Genomic DNA, 21,547 nt, shown 5'->3' with positions numbered 1-21,547 from the left:
GAGTAAATTGGTAAAACACGTTGCTCTCTGTAGTAATTCTAGTCGAGTTGTGATGGTGGGTGCAATTGTAAACTATGATTTCTACCTGAAATATGCACATTTTTCTAACAAAACCTATCCTATACAATAAATATGTTATCAGACTGTCATCTGATGAGGTTTTTTCTTGGTTAGTGGCTATCAATATCTTTATTTGGCCGAATTGGTGATAGCTAGTGGTGGAGAGAAAAAATGGTGGACAAAGAAAAATGGTGTATTTTGCTAACGTGGTTAGCTAATAGATTTACACATTGTGTCTTCCCTGTAAAACATTTTAAAAAACAGAAATGATGGGTTTATTCACAAGATCTGTATCTTTCATCTGGTGTCTTGGACTTGTGATTTAATGATATTTAGATGCTACTATTTAATTGTGACGCTATGCTAGCGATGCTAATCAGTGTGGGGGGGGTGGGGGGATGTTGTCATAGGTGTACCGATATCGGGCTTGCAGCCATAACAGGTTAATCCCGATTTAAACTGTACCGGGCAGATGGCGTTGTGTGGGTGAGCGGTTTGCTGATGTCAATGTTGTAAATAGTCTGAGTGGCCATTTGATTAATTGTTCAGCAGTCTTATGGATTGGGGGTAGAAGCTGTCAAGGAGCCTTTTGGACCTAGACTTGGCAACCGGTCAGGATGCTCTCGATGGTGCAGCTATAGAACACATGCCAAATCTTTTCAGTCTCCTGAGGGAGAAAAGGTGTTGTCGTGCCCTCGTCATGACTGTCTTGGTGTATTTGGACCATGATAGTTTGTTGGTGATGTGGACACCAAGGAACTTGAAGCTCTCGATCCGCTCCACTACAGCCCTGTCGATGTTAATGGGGGCCTGTTCGCCCCTCCTTTTCCTGTAGCTCACAATCAGTTCCTTTGTCTTGCTCACATTGAGGGAGAGGTTGTTTGCCTGGTACTACACTGCCAGGTCTCTGACCTCCTCCCTATAGGCTGTCTCATTGTTGTCGGTGATCACTGTTTTGTCATCAACAAACTTAATGATGGTGTTTGAGTCGTGCTTGGCCATGCAGTCATGGGTGAACAGGGAGTACAGGAGGGGACTAAGCACTCACCCCTGAGGGGCCCCAGTGTTATGTTGTTGCCTACCCCTACCACCTGAGGGTAACCCGTCAGGAAGTCTAGTTGCAGAGGGAGGTGTTTAGTCCCAGGATCCTTAGCTTAGTGATGAGCTTTGTGGGCACTATGGTGTTGAATGCTGAGCTGTAGTCAATGAATAGCATTCTCACATAGGTTTTCCTTTTGTCCAGGTGGGAAAGAGCAGTGTGGAATGCGATTGAGAATGCATCATCTGTGGATCTGTTGGGGCGGTATACGAATTGGAGTGGGTCTAGGGTTTCCGGGATGATGGTGATGATGTGAGCCATGACCAGCCTTTCAAAACACTTCATGGCTACCGATGTGAGTGCTACGGGGCAGTAGTCATTTAGGCAGGTTGCCTTTGCTTCCTTGGGCACAGGGACTATTGTGGTCTGCTTGAAACATGTAGATATTACAGACTCAGTCAGGGAGAGGTTGAAAATGTCAGGGAAGACACTTGCCAGTTGTTCCGTGCATCCTCTGAGTACACATCCTGGTAATCTGTCTGGCCCCGTGGCCTTGAGAATATTGACCTGTTTAAAGGTCTTGATCACACAGCCATCACTTCATGTTTCAGCATGATAATGCACGGCCCCAGGTCGAAAGGATCTGTACATAATTCCTGGAAGCTGAAAATGTCCTAGTTCTTCCATGGCCTGCATACTTACCAGACATGTCACCCATCGAGCATGTTTGGAATGCTCTGGATCGATGTGTACGACAGCGTGTTCCAGTTCCCGCCAATATCCAGCAACTTCGCATAGCCATTCAAGAAGAGTGGGACAACATTCCACAGGCCAGAAACAACAGCTTGATCAACTCTATGCGAAGGAGATGTATCATGCTGCATGAGGCAAATGGTGGTCACACCAGATACTGACTGGTTTTCTGATCCACACCCCTACTTTTTTAAAGGTATCTGTGACCAACAGATGCATATCTGTCTCAGGTATGTGAAATCTATAGATTAGGGCCTAATGCATTTATTTAAATTTACTGATTTCCTAATAAACTGTAACTCAGTATATCTTTGAAATTGTTGTATGTTGCATTTATATTTTTATTCAGTGTACATCCAATCATGCTTAGGGTCTTTTATAAAAATGCCCAGTTGCCCATTATTTGGGCTACCATGGCTAGAAGAAGAGCTCTCTGACTTTTTAAGAGGAATCTCAAAGAAGCATAGGGGGTTTAAAGGGTGTGTTTGTGTACTAGTGTGTGTGCGTGCGTGTGTGTCCGTGTGTACGCGCGTGCGTGTGTGTCTCAGTCACTTATGGGAGATTCTAGAGAGGCGCCTGAGACAGCATTTTCCACCACCATCAACAAACATTAGACGATGGAATTTCTCATGAAAGAATGGTGTCGAATCTTTCCAGTAGAGTTCCAGACACTTAGAACACATAAAATCTAGTCCTGTTCTGGCGGCTCGTGGTGGCTCAACTCCTATAAATACACTTTGTTGGCCTTTTCTTTATTATGGCAGTTACCTGTATATTCACACTTTTGACTTGAACATTTCAGAGAATCCTCAATAAACGTCAACACAGTCAGAAAATTGTACAAAATTTTGACACGTTTATGTCTTTGGACACACATTAAACAATGGTAAAATGTTACTTGATTAGTTGATACTGTTATTGTTGTTGTTTTGTTGTAGTTGTTGAACCAGCACTCTTACCAATTCATTTAGCCTTTGTAGGTTTAAGACATTTTACAAAGTGAGAGACTGAATGATCATCATTACACTTTCAGTGAAAATCTCACAATACATTACTGCTTCATTCCATAACACAGACAACTAAAATGTCAGCAGAAAATCTCAACAATATTGTATACAGTAAGGTATTCCCAAACTGGGGTACACAATGCCGTCGGGGGAACGCCAAATAGAAATGTGATTCACATTTATTTTCCAACAGGGCTATACATCTGGGTGGTTTATTTCTCACCTGAGTAGCCTTGTTTCACTGCCAAAAATAACATTAAACCATCTAGTGTTCAGCAAAATAACAACACAATATCAAATACAGGTAGCCTAGTCAAATAATGAACTTCCAATCACATTAACCGCTACTCTCTCGCAGGACGTAGCTGCTGCTCATGTTGGTATCTGTACTGATGGCCCATGACAGGGAGACATAGTGGAGTGGTAATGCACGTGCAAGCACTTGGGTACACTGCAGCATCCACCAAGAAGCTCTTGCTGCCAAGAGAACGCCTGACAGCTTGAAAGACGTTTTGGACATTACAGTGAAAATTGTTAACTTTGTTTTCTGCATTATGCAATGGGCAGCGACCATGTAACGCTTTTACAACATACAGAAGTGCGCTGGTTATCAAGGGGCAAAGTATTGACACATTTTTTTGAGTTGAGAAACGAGCTTAAAGTTCTTTACTGACCATAATTTTCACTAGTCTGACCGCTTGCATGATGATGAGTTTCTCACACGACTGGCCTATCTGGGTGAGAGAGAACTCAAGCTTACGGACAACGTCAAATATGATATAGCGAAGCACCTGAGTGAGTTGGGTGTGCAATTACGCATGTACTTTCCCGAAACAAATGACACAAACAGCTGGATTCGTTATCCCTTTCATGCCCTGCCTCCAGTTCACTTACCCATATCTGAACAAGAGAGCCTCATCAAAATTGCAACAAGCCGTTCTGTGTAAATTAAATGGATTGGGCTGCGCTCAGAGATCCCTGCTTTGCCAAATCACACTGTTAAGACACAGATGCCCTTTGCAACCGCGTACCTATGTGAGAGTGGATTCTCAGCCCTCACTAGCATGAAAACTAAATACAGGCACAGACTGTGTGTGGAAAATGATTTAAGACTGAGACTCTCTCCAATACAACCCAACATTGCAGAGTTATGTGCATCCTTTCAAGCACAGCCTTCTCATTAACCTGTGGTAAGTTATTCACAATTTTCAATGAACAAATAAGGTTTTATATGTAAGATGGTTAAATAAAGAGGAAAAATTATTGATTATTATTATATTATTATTTGTTCCCTGGTCTTATAAGAGCTCGTTGTCACTTCCCACGAGCCGGGTTGTGACAAAAACTCACACTCATTCTTATGTTTAATAAATGTATCGTATAGTGTGTGTGTGGCAGGCTTACAATGATGGCAAAAACCAACATTTGAGAGTGCGCTGATCCTGGTGCTAGAGGGGGTACGCAGCTGGAGGTTGAATGTTTGAAGGGGTACGGGACTATAAAAAGTTTGGGAACCACTGGTATACAGTATTATAGTTCAATATACAACAAATCCACAGATTGTCATGAATACATTTTTCAGATGATAGCAACATATTTTGTCAACATTTTTGTTGGTAAGATATATATAAAAAAGTACAAACATATCTAAAATCTCATAATAATTTTTGGGGTTGAAATGATATATCTGTAATATACACTCACCGGCCAGTCTATTAGATACACCACCCTTTTCACGAAAATGGACTGCTCCTACAGACAGTGAGTCACGTTGCCGTGGCTTGTTATATAAAGCAGGTAGCCAGGCATCGAGGCATTCAGGTACTGTTCAATTGAACGTTAGAATGGGCAAAACTAGTGACTTAAGCAACTTTGAATGTGGTATGATCATCGGTGCCAGGCGCACCGGATCCTGTATATAAGAAATGACCGCACTCCTGGGCTTTTCATGCATGACAGTGTCTAGGGTTTACCAAGAATAGTAGCGATAAAAAAAGAACATCTAGTCAGCGGCAGTCCTGTTGGAGAAAACAGCTCGTTGATGAGAGGTCGAAGGAGAATGGCAAGAATGGTGCAAGCTAACATGCGGGCCACAAACAGACAAATAACGGTGCAGTACAACAGTGGTGTGCAGAGCGTCATCTCAAAATGCCCAACTCGTCGATCCTTGTCACTGATAGGGTTCCACTCCTATCAGCTGAAAACAAGAAGAAGCGGCTCCATTTGGCACGTGATCACTAACACTGGACAATTGAGGAGTGGAAAAACATGGCCTGGAACATGTGTAACGGATGTGAAATGGCTAGCTAGTTAGCGGGTACGCGCTAGTAGCGTTTCAATCAGTTACGTCACTTGCTCTGAAACCTATTAGTAGTGTTGCCCCTTGCTCTGCAAGGGCCGCGGCCTTTGTGGAGCGATGGGTAACGATGCTTCGTGGGCGACCGTTGTTGATGTGTGCAGAGGGTCCCTGGTTCGCGCCCGGGTCGGGGCGAGGGGACGTACTAAAGTTATACTGTTACATTGGTGCCGTGACCCGGATCACTGGTTGCTGCGGAAAAGGAGGAGGTTGAAAGGGGGGTGAGTGTAACGGATGTGAAATGGCTAGCTAGTTAGCGGGTACGCGCTAGTAGCGTTTCAATCAGTTACGTCACTTGCTCTGAAACCTATTAGTAGTGTTGCCCCTTGCTCTGCAAGGGCCGCGGCCTTTGTGGAGCGATGGGTAACGATGCTTCGTGGGCGACCGTTGTTGATGTGTGCAGAGGGTCCCTGGTTCGCGCCCGGGTCGGGGCGAGGGGACGTACTAAAGTTATACTGTTACACATGGTCAGGCCCCCGACCTCCACCCAATAGAGCAGAATATCCTTGGGATGAGATGGAATTAACATATCGCCGTCCAATCTGCAGCAACTGCGTGATGCCATCGCGTCAGCATGGACAAACATCCCTGTGGAATGCTTCTGACACCATGTAGAATGCCCCAAAGAATTCAGGCCATTCTGGAACCAAAGGGGGGGTCCGACCCGGTACTAGATGGTTGTACCTAATAAACTGGCCAGTGACTTTATATTCCAGTGTTTCTTTATGTGTGCTTGTGTTGAAGCCCACTGTTGTCCTTGACTCTGTTAATTGATTGTAATTCAAAGAGGCCTCCCACTGAGTTGAGTGATGGGGCAAAGACAGCACTCAGAGCTCAACCTTACTTTGGAGCCAGAAGAAAAAAAGAGTTGTTGGTTATGTAACCCATCTATGGTTATGTAACCCATCTATGGTTATGTAAACCATCTATGGTTGTGTAACCCATCTGTAGGTACAGTAGTGTGCTCATTAAGTTAAGGTATAACAAGTTGTCAAGCTCTCAAAATAACAACACAAAGGAGAGAAACAGATATTTACAAAAGCAATGTTTTGTCCGATCAGACCCAAGGCTCTATTCTGGAGTAAGAGTAGTGTTTGATTTAGTGTACAGTGTCTTACAGTAGGGGAGAGCGGGGTATGTTGAGAATTTTTTACATTTAGCATCACTACATCAAATTAAATATAGTTTTCTTTCTAATAAAGATATATGCATATATTTCCGGATGTTGTGACAATCAGAATTCACGTAACCATAATAATTTTGAAAACATAGTTTGTCCTAAAACAGTGTTCTCTTGGCACAACTTACGTTGTGGCGTAAATAGAGCATAGGAACAGGGTAAGCATAGGGACATATTTCTTGGTACGACACTTGGTACTTTTTAAAGCACTTTTAACATAGGCTCAGACCCTGGTGTAACCTCATACGCCTTGCATTACGCCTGAGAAGAAAACACTTCAATTGTGGCCTAGAGGTGGCCGAACCCAACTGATGAAGGCATTTTTCATCATTTGAAAATCACATGAATATGAAGTGTCTTCAAAATACTATGCATATTATGCATAAAACTTACAAAATGTAATCATCATTTGTATTCACTCAACTTGCCCCTGGTAAAATGGAACAATGTATCCCAAAGCAACATATACTATATTACTATATTGGCTCACATTGCTAGCACTTTCATGCTAAATATAGGACCACATATTGTAGCTTCTTTAGACCCCAACTGATGTATAAAACAGTCTTAAAATGATCTACTTTGGTTTAGATACAAGCATCATGAAACCTGTAACACAATACATTTGACTTTGTGAAAATCAGTTTTTTGGGGGGGACCTAACTTGCTTACCACTTTTTCCATGTGGTTTCTTCCTTCACAGACTTCCTACATATTTAGTAACATGATTTATTTTGTGTATGGTTTCCTAGAAACAAGGGGTGGCATGACATACCCCACTCTCCCCTACAGTGCAGCTTCCTGAGAATTGGCTGCCACCTAATAACATAGGCATTTAGCTTCTCAATTTACTACAACTCTGTCCAGTAGTAGCAAGGATTATGGACAAGTACACATGTAGTTCTTCACTAGATGCCATTTTTTTTCTGCCTCTACATAGATGATGATTTTTCCCAGTATTCTTTCCCCATTGTGGGGTTAACAGGTTAAATCCACACAGGCCCAGTGCGTGTTGGTCACTGCAATGTGCAGTAGAAAGCCTGTTAGGATGGTGTGGTGGAGACGTGGAGACCTGTGGCCCCAGTATCTCGGTGCTGAGGGACCTGAGGGGAATGCAGCATACAGGGCTTCCTTCTGAGAGGACTAATATCTCAAATATGTTTTCCTGACATCTACTGTATCTAGTGTACCAGATCATTTCTTTAGCTTACCCTGTTTCAGATGAATCATTTATTTAGTCTACCGTGTTTCAGGTTAATCATTTATTACACTACCCTGTTTCAGGTGAATCATTTATTTAGTCTACCCTGTTTCAGGTGAATTATGTATTTAGTCTACCCTGTTTCAGGTGAATCATTTATTTAGTCTACCCTGTTTCAGGTTAATAATTTATTACACTACCCTGTTTCAGGTGAATCATTTATTTAGTCTACCCTGTTTCAGGTGAATCATTTCTTTAGCTTTCCCTGTTTCAGGTGAATCATTTATTACACTACCCTGTTTCAGGTGAATAATTTATTTAGTCTACCCTGTTTCTTAAGTATACCCTATTTCAGATGAATCATTTCTTTAGTCTAACCTGTTTCAGGTGAATCATTTCTTTAGCCTACCCTGTTTCAGGTGAATAATTTATTTAGTCTACCCTGTTTCTTTAGTCTACCCTGTTTCTTTAGTCTACCCTGTTTCTTTCGTCTACCCTGTTTCAGATTAATAATTTATTTAGTCTACCCTGTTTCAGGTGAATAATTTATTTAGTCTACCCTGTTTCTTTAGTCTACCCTGTTTCTTTCGTCTACCCTGTTTCAGATGAATCATTTCTTTAGCCTACCCTGTTTCAGATGAATCATATCTTCAGCCTACCCTGTTTCAGATGAATCATTTCAGAAAATATTCTCTACTTTTAATTGCTTGACAGTAAATACCTTAAAAAAGACTCCAAACGCTTCAGTTTTATGGGATCTATTAAATGTTTACCAAATATTTGTTTTGTTCTGCTTTATTCTACTTTTCGTACTCAAATCATTATGCAAAGGGTAGAAATACACTGAACAACATTTCCATTGAAGGGTTATATTGTTTGATGCTCATTGTACCGTTCCAAATACATACATTGCCTTGTATGTACAGTATCTAAATTCCCAGAGAGGTCTATTTCTGTAAAGCTGCAAAGTATAGTTCCATTTGGACACATTTTATTTACAAATATTGTCTCTTTTTAAAAAAAAAAGTAGTTTTAATGCACTTTACAACATAATACTATGTAAAATATAGTTTCTCCCAGTTTTATATTACAGAATGCTGTACATGTGGTCTGCGCATGGAGCCAGGTTGGATATTAGCCTGATGACTGGATGAGAGGGAGTAGAGGAGAGGGGTGTCATCCAAGGCAAGGATCCCCTCAGAGGGGGGTCAACCAAGGCAGCAATCCTCTAAGAGGGGGGGTCAATCAAAGCAGGGATCCTCTAAGAGGGGGGTCAATCAAAGCAGGGATCCTCTAAGAGGGGGGTCATCCAAGGCAAGGATCCTCTAAGAGGGGGGTCATCCAAGGCAAGGATCCGCTCAGAGGGGGATCATCCAAGGCAAGGATCCGCTCAGAGGGGGGTCATCCAAGGCAAGGATCCGCTCAGAGGGGGGTCATCCAAGGCAAAGATCCGCTCAGAGGGGGGTCATCCAAGGCAAGGATCCGCTCAGAGGGGGCTCACCCAAGGCAAGGATCCGCTCAGAGGGGGGTCATCCAAGGCAAGGAGCTCCTCAGTGGAACCTCTGGACTGCAACATACCTTGGGTCGCGTCTTCTGTCCCGGACCTCAATCTAAAGGCAAGAAAAAAGTATCCCAGCAGTACATCATGTAAGGATATTGAAATAATACACATTATATATAAACCTTTTACAATAAACAACGAGACAGTGCTTGTAGCTTATTCTGACAAACATATTGTACAAGATGGGAGTAACGGGGCTAAAACACTTATCCATAGAGACAAACACTGCCAAGGATGCCTCAACAACACTACAAAACAGCCCTGCACAACAACCACAGACCACGGTGCACAAAGTCATGACACTGTTAACTGTTCACTTACAAAGTCACTTACCCTGGACACAGCGAAATCTGGAAGAACAAAGTAAAATATTATTGTATGCAGGGTGTAATTAATTGTACAGAACTCAAAAATATTACACATGGTATAATATCTATCGGTGAGTTAGTGCAAGGTTAATCAGATGAGCGGTGAGAGAGACACGGCAGAGTAGGCTATATCCCACTGGAATCTGGTGAGTAACCATGGAAACCACTATAGAGAGTATGGTACAAAGAAATCCTATTTTCCAACCAAACGATGTAATCCTCTGATCTGACAGTTGACAACATCATGAGGGGTCTATTACATTTCTGTAAGAATGAGTTAGAAGACTTCTAACAATGTTCTGACGTCAGTCTCTTCAAAAGTCCCCTGAATGAAAATCTCCCTGTTCTGATCAGTCAATATGGACAGCGATCCAGTCTGATGCAATCCTGTGCAAACAGTGAGAACAGACTTTGGTGGACATTCCTAACCTCTTTCATGCAGTTCCATGGTGAGTGCAATAGGCTACACTAACTGAATTACAATACCAGATCCTATTTTATCATTACGAAAATATGCCAACTACGAGGGCCGATTGTGCAATCTATCTCTTGTCTATATAGAGGAAAACACATCTGACTTTGGAAATCACCGTCCATCTATTGTTGATTAATTATAGATGGGTTTTGGTGATTGCTTGTGTGCGTCTGAAATGACACCATATTCCTGAGTGCACTGCTTTTGACCAGAAACCAATGTATAGAGAAAAGAGAGCCATTTCACATATAGACTTGGTCTAAACCATCCCTTACCTTTATTGTTGTCAGCCTTGAGTTCCTTCAGGAACATGTCGTTCTGTCTGTTCCCCAAAACGAAGGCCAGGAAGGACAGGATCAGGGCGTCCAGGATGCCCATAATAGCCAGGATGTAAGCCCAGCGGACAGAGCAGTTACCCAGCGTATACTTCCCCGTCTCCTCCCCACACAGGTCCCGCACCACCTCTGCATCCCAGCCGTTCGGAAAGATTATACAGCCCAACACCAGGCATACAGCTGGGGGAGACAGAAGAGAGAGAGTACGTTGGAAGCTGTAGTCTATGAAAAACAAAGATGCATGATTCAAATGAAGGTAAGTTAAACTTTATTCTATAATTGAAATCAAAAGGCCAGTCACAGCAAGTACAAATACAGTGTAGGCAATGGGTGTTGGATAACAAAATGCAACTGTAATTGCAATAAATGTTTTATAACAGACATGGTGGAGACATAGTAGAGACATGGTGGAGACATGGTGGAGATGGTGGAGACATGGTGGAGGTGGAGACGGTGGAGACATGGTGGAGACATGGTGGAGGTGGAGACATGGTGGAGACGGTGGAGACATGGTGGAGACATGGTGGAGGTGGAGACATGGTGGATACGGTGGGGACATGGTGGAGACATGGTGGAGACATGATGGAAACATGGTGGAGACATGGTGGGGACATGGTGGGGACATAGTGGGGACATGGTGGAGACATGGTGGAGACATGGTGGAGGTGGAGACGGTGGAGACATGGTAGAGACATGGTAGAGACATGGTGGAGGTGGAGACATGGTGGAGACGGTGGAGACATGGTGGAGACATGGTGGAGGTGGAGACATGGTGGAGACGGTGGGGACATGGTGGAGACATGGTGGAGACATGATGGAAACATGGTGGAGACATGGTGGAGGTGGAGACGGTGGAGACATGGTAGAGACATGGTAGAGACATGGTGGAGGTGGAGACATGGTGGAGACGGTGGAGACATGGTGGAGACATGGTGGAGGTGGAGACATGGTGGAGACGGTGGGGACATGGTGGAGACATGGTGGAGACATGATGGAAACATGGTGGAGACATGGTGGGGACATGGTGGGGACATGGTGGAGACATGGTGGAGACATGGTGGAGACATGGTGGAGGTGGAAACGGTGGAGACATGGTGGAGACATGGTGGAGACATGACCATCCACATCGCTCCAGCCAAATGCCAAGCCCACTAACATTTCTTCTCCACCATGATTCTGGATTTGCCTCCTTCCCTGACGACTTCCAGAATCCGAACACATTCTGACCATTCTGATTGGTCCCAGAAACCGATGACGTTATCAGATTCAAAACTCTGATTGGTTAGATTTGTTAGAGACAATCCAATCGCTGATTAATTTGTGTTGTACAACGCCCGTAATTTTGATGTCACGCAAATGACTTCTAAGAAAACAGATTTAGACTGAATGTATGCACCTATCGATAGAGCAGCGGATTCAGGATGAGTCGTCAGAAAATAAGACATAAGCCTTGACTTTATGAAGTCCTGAGTCACTATTCCTTGAGTGAGAGAGTAAGTAAGATCCCTGTTCCTGGCTCTCAGGGAGTTGGTAGGGGAGGAACAGAATATTTTCTGCTGATGTTACTACTGCTTCTTATCTTTCAGCTCTGGGCCTCTGTGTCTCTCTGAGTCCCCACCTCTCTCTCATTCTCCTATCCCTCAGTCCCTGAATCGCCCGCCCCTGCCTTGCTGCTGCTTCCACTGCTGAGCTCACTCCAATCTCTCTGCTGATGTCATAGTAGTGAGCCTGTAAGACAGCCTCCCATATGCACAATACTGCTGAGCAGAGCCAAACACTGGACCTCCCGTCATTACCAAACACACGGCCTCCCATCATTACCAAACACACGGCCTCCCGTCATTACCAAACACACGGCCTCCCGTCATTACCAAACACACGGCCTCCCGTCATTACCAAACACATGGCCTCCCATCATTACCAAACACACAGCCTCCCATATGCACAATACTGCTGAGCAGAGCCAAACACTGGGCCTTCCGTCATTACCAAACACACAGCCTCCCGTCATTACCAAACACACAGCCTCCCGTCATTACCAAACACACGGCCTCCCGTCATTACCAAACACACGGCCTCCCGTCATTACCAAACACATGGCCTCCCATCATTACCAAACACACAGCCTCCCGTCATTAGCTCCCGAGTGGCGCAGTGGTCTAAGACACTGCATCTCAGTGCAAGAGGTTTGGTTTGAATCCAGGCTGCATCAAATCTGGCTGTGATTGGGAGTCCCATAGGGTGGCGCACAATTGGCCCAGTGTCGTCTGGGTTTGACCGAGGTAGGCCGTCATTGTGAATAAGAATTTGTTCTTAACTGACTTGCCTGGTTAAATAAAATTACCAAACAGCTCATCCATCAATGGAAAATTCTGGTTGATAAAGATGGCATTATGCAACCGCAGACAAATGCACAGAAAGACAAACAGACAGTGAGATGAAAAGACACACGACTGAAACTCTCCAATAATAACTTTGCTAAATGTAGACAAGCCTGTCCTAAATTTTGACTATAATAGATATTCTAATTTACACCCCCTCCCCTCTCCCGGTGTGCATCCTCAAGGGCTCTTCTTTTCCCAACATGTTTGGATAACAGTCATTTGTTGCCTCTAGAGAGGATGCCATTGAGGTGAAACGATACCCTTTTTCTGATGCTGTTGTGTTACTAGGGCTTGGTGTGTTTCCAGGGCTTGGTGTGTTGTTAGGGCTTGGTGTGTTGCCAGGGCTTGGTGTGTTACTAGGGCTTGGTGTGTTTCTAGGGCTTGGTGTGTTGCTAGGGCTTGGTGTGTTGCCAGGGCTTGGTGTGTTACTAGGGCTTGGTGTGTTACTAGGGCTTGGTGTGTTTCTAGGGCTTGGTGTGTTGCTAGGGCTTGGTGTGTTGCCAGGGCTTGGTGTGTTACTAGGGCTTGGTGTGTTTCTAGGGCTTGGTGTGTTTCTAGGGCTTGGCGTGTTACTAGGACTTGGTGTGTTACTAGGACTTGGTGTGTTTCTAGGGCTTGGTGTGTTTCTAGGGCTTGGTGTGTTTCTAGCGCTTGGTGTGTTTCTAGCGCTTGGTGTGTTTCTAGCGCTTGGTGTGTTTCTAGCGCTTGGTGTGTTTCTAGGGCTTGGTGTGTTTCTAGGGCTTGGTGTGTTTCTAGGGCTTGGTGTGTTTCTAGTGCTTGGTGTGTTTCTAGCGCTGGTGTGTTACTAGGGCTTCATGTGTTTCTAGGACATGGTGTGTTTCTAGGACATGGTGTGTTTCTAGGGCTTGGTGTGTTTCTAGGGCTTGGTGTGTTTCTAGGGCTTGGTGTGTTTCTAGGGCTGGTGTGTTACTAGGGCTTCATGTGTTTCTAGTACATGGTGTGTTTTGGGGGCTTGGTGTGTTACTAGGGCTTGGTGTGTTACTAGGGCTTGGTGTGTTACTAGGACATGGTGTGTTTATAGGGCTGGTGTGTTACTAGGACATGGTGTGTTTTGGGGGCTTGGTGTGTTACTAGGACATGGTGTGTTTTGGGGGCTTGGTGTGTTGCTAGGGCTTGGTGTGTTACTAGTGCTTGGTGTGTTTCTAGGGCTTGGTGTGTTACAAGGGCTTGGTGTGTTACAAGGGTCTCTGGCTCCCAAGCCTGGCTCCCTGGCCTCCCCAGCCCCCCCGGCCACTCTGGCCTCCATGGCCCGCTGGTCTCCCCGGCCTACGTGGTCTTCCCAGCCTCCCTGGGAAATGTTGAGTGATTTGAATGTTAAGTAAATGAGCTAGTTTGGACTTAAATCAACTTGAAAATCAAATGGCAAGACTTTAAAATGGCTTGTATAATTTGTTTAAGAATAATGTGCAAGTATTGAACAATCCAGATGTGCAAAGCTCTTAGAGACTTACCCAGAAAGATTAACAACTGTAATCACTGCCAAAGGTGATTCTAACAGGTATTGACTCAGGGGTGAGATATGAGATATTTCTGTATTTCTAAAAACATGTTTTCACTTTGTCATTATGGGGTATTGTGTGTAGAGGGGTATGAATCATTTCTAAATGCATTGTAAAATGCTCTGGATAAGAGTGTCTGCTAAATGACTCAAATTTAAATGTTATCCCCCGGCATAAACTCTCCTCTTTATTTCTATGTAAACCCACTCTTACAACACCTCCCTTTGCAACCTTATGGAAAACACTTTCACCTGCATGCACTTATACAGAGCAAACCTTCCATAACAAAACCATCAGCTAAAGAGAGATTAACCTGGAGAAGAGTCCCCTAAGCAAGCTGGTGCTGTGGCTCTGTTCACAAACACAAACAGACCGCCGTAGGCAGACTTGGCTCTCAAGAGAAGACGGGCTATGTGCACACTGCCCACAAAATGCGGTGGAAACTGAGCTGCACTTCCAAACCTCCTGCCAAATGTATGACCATATTAGAAACACACATTTCCTCAGATTACACAGACCCACAAAGAATTAGAAAACAAATCACATTTTGAGAAACTCCTATACTTATTGGGTGAAATACCTTCACAGCAGCAAGACTGGTGACCTGTTGCCACAAGAAAAGAGCAACCAGTATTTATTTTCCCTTTTGCACTTTAACTATTAGCACATATGACATTTGAAATGTCTTTATTCTTTTGGAACTTCTGTGAGTGTAATGCTTACTTTTAATTGTTTTATTCTTTATTTCACTTTGTTTATTATCTACTTCACTTGCTTTGCCAATGTAAACATATGTTTCCCATGCTAATAGAGCCCTTAAATTGAAATTGAAAGACAGCAAGAGAGAGGATAAGAAAAAGAGAGATAGATGGGGAGAGAAAGAGAGAGAGCGAGAGAGAGAGGATAAGAAAAAGAGAGATAGATGGGGAGAGAAAGAGAGAGAGAGCGGGAGAGAGAGGAACAGGCGGAACGGGAGATACACGTGGGCCATGTTGCTAACGCAGTGGCACAGCGCCATTCTCAAACACACACCCCTTGGGAGCCTACAGCTCTTGTCTGTGAAGAAAGGGTCCACGGGTGAAGGGAATCCCATTGTACAGCAAGCTATGTTGGTTCAGAGCTTCTCCTCTCATCCAGGGTATGTGAAAGCTGATCCACATTTAGTTTCATTCTGTTCCATTCTCCATTGTGTCGACTTGGACTTGTTTTCTATCTGATTAGAGTTCAACCCAAACATGAAACTATTTTCACAGCTCTGCCATCTTCGCCTTAAAGTTTGATAATCCCCTGTCTATTATCAGGCCTTGTGTGATCAATAAAATACACGTCCTGTAGAAACTGCTGCTTCCTTTTCTCTTCTCTCTCTGAAGGCCATGATATATTGGCAACTTTGAGAGGCAATATTGCTGAGCAATGTTGCCAGCAATGGTCAATAGTGTGCAACTGCAGCCCACAATTCGTGGCGTTCCTGCATGTGGGTATTCCTGCATCTTCAGGAACACACCCCCCTAAAGCATCCCATTGGTTCCTTCACGAACAATCCCTCCTCGAGAATCCCATTGGTTCCTGCATGAACGACCCCTCGAGCACCCCATTGGTTCCTATATATGAACGCTAGTTAGCGACTCCGTGTGCTAACTTGCTAGTTAGTTGTGCCTGCCGTCTGTTGTGTCCCAGAGAACTCCTCAGGACTAGACGGCTAAGCTAGCACACAGTGTGCTTTACTCCCACCTTATCCCTTGTATACGTCTAACAATAATCACTCTGTGTGATCCTGATTTAGCCCACTGCAGTAAAATGTTATTTACTGCCGAAAATATCCGTGGTGGTGCGCATGTTAATCTATTAGCATGCTAGCCGCAACCTATGCTAAGTCAATGGGACAAACAGGCTAATTCGCTAGATAGCTAGCCATGTAGATTTTACATTTAGTTTTAGATTGTTTTTGTATATTTAACTAGCTGGCTAGCTTGATGAATACCATTTATACTTCCTAGATTAGATTTGTGTAAAACGTTTTCTAAATCTAGTTATCTTTATGTCTGCGTTGCCATTGACTTGACTGGCAGTAGGTTGAGTGGATGCCCAGGGCAGCGGCAACACCTCTTTGTTGCTTGTTTGTTAGCTGATAAATTTCAGTACAGATGTGTCAGTCAACTGGCAACAACAAGCTATACTAGATTAGTAAATAAATAGGGGAATTGATATGTGCTTCTTCATATGAAATCTATTATTCATGTCCATGTGCTCATTGCTCATCATTGCTACAGTGTCTCACCCCACTCCGTTGCCAGCAACATTGCTCATAAATATTACCTCAATGAATTGCCAGTGTATCATGGCCTTAGATGTCAGTTTCAGGACCTTGTTCAGTGCCAGAAACAGTAGTAAAACCCTGAGGTAACTGAACGGGCATATGGTATGCTGCTACATGAATAGCTAGTAGTACACCGAGCAGAGTTTCATTTTTTAGAGAAACAGGGTCAGGAAATCAGTGGAGAGATGAGTTGATGGAGGACATGTGGGAGATGGGGAATAGAGTTAGAAACCACCGGCCCATAGAAATCAGGCTATTCTTTTGTAATTATGTACTGTAGTAGAAATGTTATTTCTACTACACAAATGTTTTACTACACTTTCATGGTCCTATGACTTTGTCTGTTTCTATTTCTGTCAGTATGCTCTCCATCCCTCTCTCGATGTGTTTGGAATGGAATGTGTGATTTCTCCTGCTGCCGTCTAACACAGTTGCAGGGCACCAGTGAAAAGACTTAAGGGAGCGGTCGCCGGCTCTGCTGTTCTAGAAGCACTGCTAGGAGAGCGAGAGAGTGGAGCAGGACAAACAGTGCAGAGATCATGTCATATCAACTCACTGAGAAAGAGAGAAAGAAAAGCTGCGTCATTATGTTCTGTCTTGTCATCTAACTTCTCTGTCCATGATGTAGCTGCAAAGGGAGAATGGGAGAACAGTACAGTTTATGATTTTGTATAAACAGTACAACATTGACCTCTCCTCACTAAAGAGGAGAATCATGGGGTATGATGGTAGTCCCCATGGACACTGGGAGGAGAATCATGGGGTATGATGGTAGTCCCCATGGACACTGGGAGGAGAATCATGGGGTATGACGGTAGTCCCCATGGACACTGGGAGGAGAATCATGGGGTATGACGGTAGTCCCCATGGACACTGGGAGGAGAATCATGGGGTATGATGGTAGTCCCCATGGACACTGGAAGGAGAATCATGGGGTATGATGGTAGTCCCCATGGACACTGGGAGGAGAATCATGGGGTATGATGGTAGTCCCCATGGACACTGGGAGGAGAATCATGGGGTATGATGGTAGTCCCCATGGACACTGGGAGGAGAATCATGGGGTATGATGGTAGTCCCCATGGACACTGGGAGGAGAATCATGGGGTATGACGGTAGTCCCCATGGACACTGGGAGGAGAATCATGGGGTATGGCGGTAGTCCCCATGGACACTGGGAGGAGAATCATGGGGTATGGCGGTAGTCCCCATGGACACTGGGAGGAGAATCATGGGGTATGATGGTAGTCCCCATGGACACTGGGAGGAGAATCATGGGGTATGGCGGTAGTCCCCATGGACACTGGGAGGAGAATCATGGGGTATGACGGTAGTCCCCATGGACACTGGGAGGAGAATCATGGGGTATGACGGTAGTCCCCATGGACACTGGGAGGAGAATCATGGGGTATGACGGTAGTCCCCATGGACACTGGGAGGAGAATCATGGGGTATGACGGTAGTCCCCATGGACACTGGGAGGAGAATCATGGGGTATGATGGTAGTCCCCATGGACACTGGGAGGAGAATCATGGGGTATGATGGTAGTCCCCATGGACACTGGGAGGAGAATCATGGGGTATGATGGTAGTCCCCATGGACACTGGGAGGAGCAGGTGGTCCTCTTAGTCCTCTGCCCAGCTCCAGCCCGCTGTTGGCACCACACACTGCCACGGCTCAGGATACAGCAGCTTATTAAACTAGCATCTCCTCAGTAGTGAGAGAGCATTAGGCCCATAGCCAACATGATCAGGCCTCTCATAGCCAACACTATGAGGGCTCTCATAGCCAACACCATCAGGCATCCCATAGCCAACACTATGAGGGCTCTCATAGCCAACACCATCAGGCCTCCCATAGCCAACACTATCACACCTCCCATAGCCAACACCATCAGGCCTCCCATAGCCAACACCATCAGGCCTCCCAAAGCCAACACTGCCAGGCCTCCCAAAGCCAACACTGCCAGGCCTCCCAAAGCCAACACTGTCAGGCCTCTCATAGCAAACACTATCAAGCCTCTCATAGCCAACTGTATCAGGCCTCCCATAGCCAACTGTATCAGGCCTCCCAAAGCCAACACCATCAGGCCTCCCATAGCAAACAGTAGCAGGCCTCCCATAGCAAACAGTATCAGGCCTCCCATAGCAAACAGTATCAGGCCTCCCATAGCAAACAGTATCAGGCCTCCCATAGCAAACAGTATCAGGCCTCCCATAGCAAACAGTATCAGGCCTCTCATAGCCAACACCTCTCATAGCCAACACCATCAGGCCTCTCACCTGTACACAAGGCAGCCTCATCACAAGGCCTGTACCGAAATGGAGTTGATCCATCAGCAACTGGGAAAGGGACTCAATCGCAAACACAGAGATGGTCAGATAAATAGACCCAGGTGTGTGCACTTGCTTTGTGAATACCAGCATTGATATCTTCATGCATGTTTTTTTTGTCTCATTTCATAAGAGTGCATACAGTGTTCCGGCATCCTAAGAGGAAAGAGTATGTCATGGAAACTCTGTTTCTTGCTGATTGATCGTTCCTCCAACCTGTGAAACTGACTCTGCGGATTAGAAAGGAGAGTGGGCAGATAAAGATAACAACAGTAGAAAGTGAATAAACTGCTGATATTTTTCTTCTCTCCGTTTGCTGACTGTTGTGGTAATCTTACTCCCACACGTTGGTGTATATCACATTGCTCAAGTTACACCTGCCCTGGAAGCTCCTAGACGTATAGATCTGAGTGGGAGTGAGTGAATTTAGTTCCAAATAGACACGCCCAATTTTCATATCCCGGAAAATGAGAACTCATTTTGTTTTTTTCCTTCTATTTATCAGAAGGGCAGCTCTCTGTGTGGTTAGGTTCTAGTTGAAGGAATACATCCACCCCAACACAAGGAGGCCTTTTGTTGTGTGTTGCCTGTTTTTGAGATTGATTTGTTGAGCAAATGAATGCTTCATCTGCAATCTCATGAGCTCAATGTGGGTGATTGTGGCAGCCTATAGGATATCTGTCTTCCTCCCACAGCTCCATGACTCATGACTGAGAGACAATGGTACCACAGACGGATTCTACACGATGAGACAACTTCCACTGCCAGTAAGCCAGCTGAGCCTGGAATCTGTGTAGAAATGTGAAGTAAAAACATTTTTTTGTGGCGAGGTGAATCTAACCTGCCTCTAGATCCAACCCAACATCCTTAGCAATAGTAACAGTACAAGCAGCATGTTTTGACAAGGTTGTTTGCATGTAACATGTAACCAGTGTTGCAGATCCATGTGTTTGCAGTCATCTGGACTGGACATACCAGTGAAAATCATATCCCCAAATATAATTTTAAAACACATTAACACATTGTAATCTCATCAACCCAAATCCCCCACAATCACCTGGAGATTTGGCACTACAACACCATCTAACTGATTGAATTGATGAATGAATCAAACATAGCCTACATCTTATCTGCAGATACCGATAATCCTCTTTAGAACGCAACGAAAATGTCATAAATATCCAAGTGCAGGGGCAGTTTATCATCAGGCAATGATATTTCCTTAAATTAAATCAGTGCCTGCATGAATGTCTGTGATTAAATGCGCTGGAACAAGATTGTGTAACTGGTTTTATACATACCACATAGGAGCTGCATCCAGGCACAGGTCTTGTAGACGCTGGCGGTGTTGCAGAAGAAGAAGAGCGCCATACAGGCGATGCAGCCCAGAATCAGAATCATGGACAGCAGTACAAAGAACGAGGCCGCTTTGAAGGCACCGGAGGGGATGGAGCTGAACTCAATAAAGCTGCCCGTGCAGTCGAGCTCTCGGTTGGGCGGTCCACTCCCAACGCACTGGTGAAACAAACCGAAGTAACCCACCTGCGGCGTGCTCACGCTGTCCCCGATCCAGTAGGGCTGAATGAAGACAACCACGTTGATGATGGCAAAGCATATGGTGAATATCGCCCAGAGTACTCCGATGGCACGGGAGTTCCGCATGTAGTTGTCATGGTAAATCTTGGCGGCTTCTTGTGAAGGCAACATGTTTTCCACTATAGGTTTCTTAAGTTTATTTCAGTGACTCACTCACAGTTTTTGCTCGTCTCTGGTTGTTTCCACGAGTTGCCAAAGGTGTGCTTGTAATTTGGTAGCAATGTAGCTATTCAGAAGAAATCCATTTCAAAGACGTTGATTTATTATTATTATTGTGGTTGTTATTATTATTAACTAGCCTTTATTTTAATTTACCAAAACATTGTACATTCAACCTGCGAACCTACATGGTTACACATTGTTGAAAAGAGACACGAATAGATACACTGTTAATTAATCATTTATAATGCCTTTTTGGGAAAAAAACAAGTGGAGTCCAAAATACAATATTTCACAGTAAAACGGTCAATGGTTTTGTAATCTACTCAACCAATGCTACCTTCAAAATATGTCCTTTAGTATTCTAACTCAAGCCCACCAGAATTGATAAACCGTTGCCTAGTGCCAGTGGTGGATCCCCCGTTTGCGTGTAGCATTTGCTGCAGCCGTGGAGGGCTTCTTGAGCTAGGTGAGCTAGGCTACTGGAGATATCGGCGCACAGCCCGTTAAGACAGAATGTAGATCCAATTTACAGAAAATGAAAATGTCAAATATGAAGAGTCCGAGCTCGTGAAACCAACCTCTTCCGCCGCCACTCCATTATTGTGATTTCCCCTGTTTGTCTTGCGCCTTCTCCCCGTCTCTCCCCCTCTTCCTCCTCTCTCCCTCGCGCAGCTCTCAGAAGATGCTGAGCACTGTTGATGACGGCGCGTGCACAATATATGGATTTGCATGAAAACATTCCCCACTCCTACTTATTAATTTAATATAATTGTAACGGTTGTTTGTATGTGGAAAGAAGCGTAATTGTATTTTATTTCAGGTTTAGGTTGACCATTTTTGATTAGACATAGGCCGGACTACAGAAGGCAAAATATGTATTTTTCTAATGATGGTAATCA

At 44.5% G+C, this 21,547-nt stretch overlaps 1 protein-coding gene across 3 annotated transcripts; it reads right to left on the bottom strand.

The window, feature by feature from the left end:
• Positions 1–8,355: 8,355 nt before the first annotated feature.
• On the bottom strand, positions 8,356–21,277 carry LOC120059056 (LHFPL tetraspan subfamily member 4 protein-like). Of its 3 annotated transcripts, none has more exons than XM_039007834.1 (4): positions 20,192–21,277; positions 10,276–10,515; positions 9,479–9,507; positions 8,356–9,206 (listed from the first exon to the last, which is right to left on the bottom strand). In XM_039007834.1, the coding sequence occupies exons 1-4, from the start codon at positions 20,595–20,597 to the stop codon at positions 9,147–9,149; spliced, it is 735 nt and encodes a 244-aa protein (XP_038863762.1). In that variant the 5' UTR covers positions 20,598–21,277; the 3' UTR covers positions 8,356–9,146. The 3 variants fall into 3 exon arrangements, with proteins under 3 accessions (XP_038863762.1, XP_038863763.1, XP_038863764.1); XM_039007835.1 differs by having other exon boundaries at positions 9,491–9,507; XM_039007836.1 differs by lacking the exon at positions 9,479–9,507.
• Positions 21,278–21,547: the final 270 nt, after the last annotated feature.

This window comes from Salvelinus namaycush, chromosome 14, assembly GCF_016432855.1.
Source record: "Salvelinus namaycush isolate Seneca chromosome 14, SaNama_1.0, whole genome shotgun sequence".
NCBI lineage: Eukaryota > Metazoa > Chordata > Actinopteri > Salmoniformes > Salmonidae > Salvelinus > Salvelinus namaycush.
This window is presented reverse-complemented; position numbering and strand designations above follow the sequence as displayed.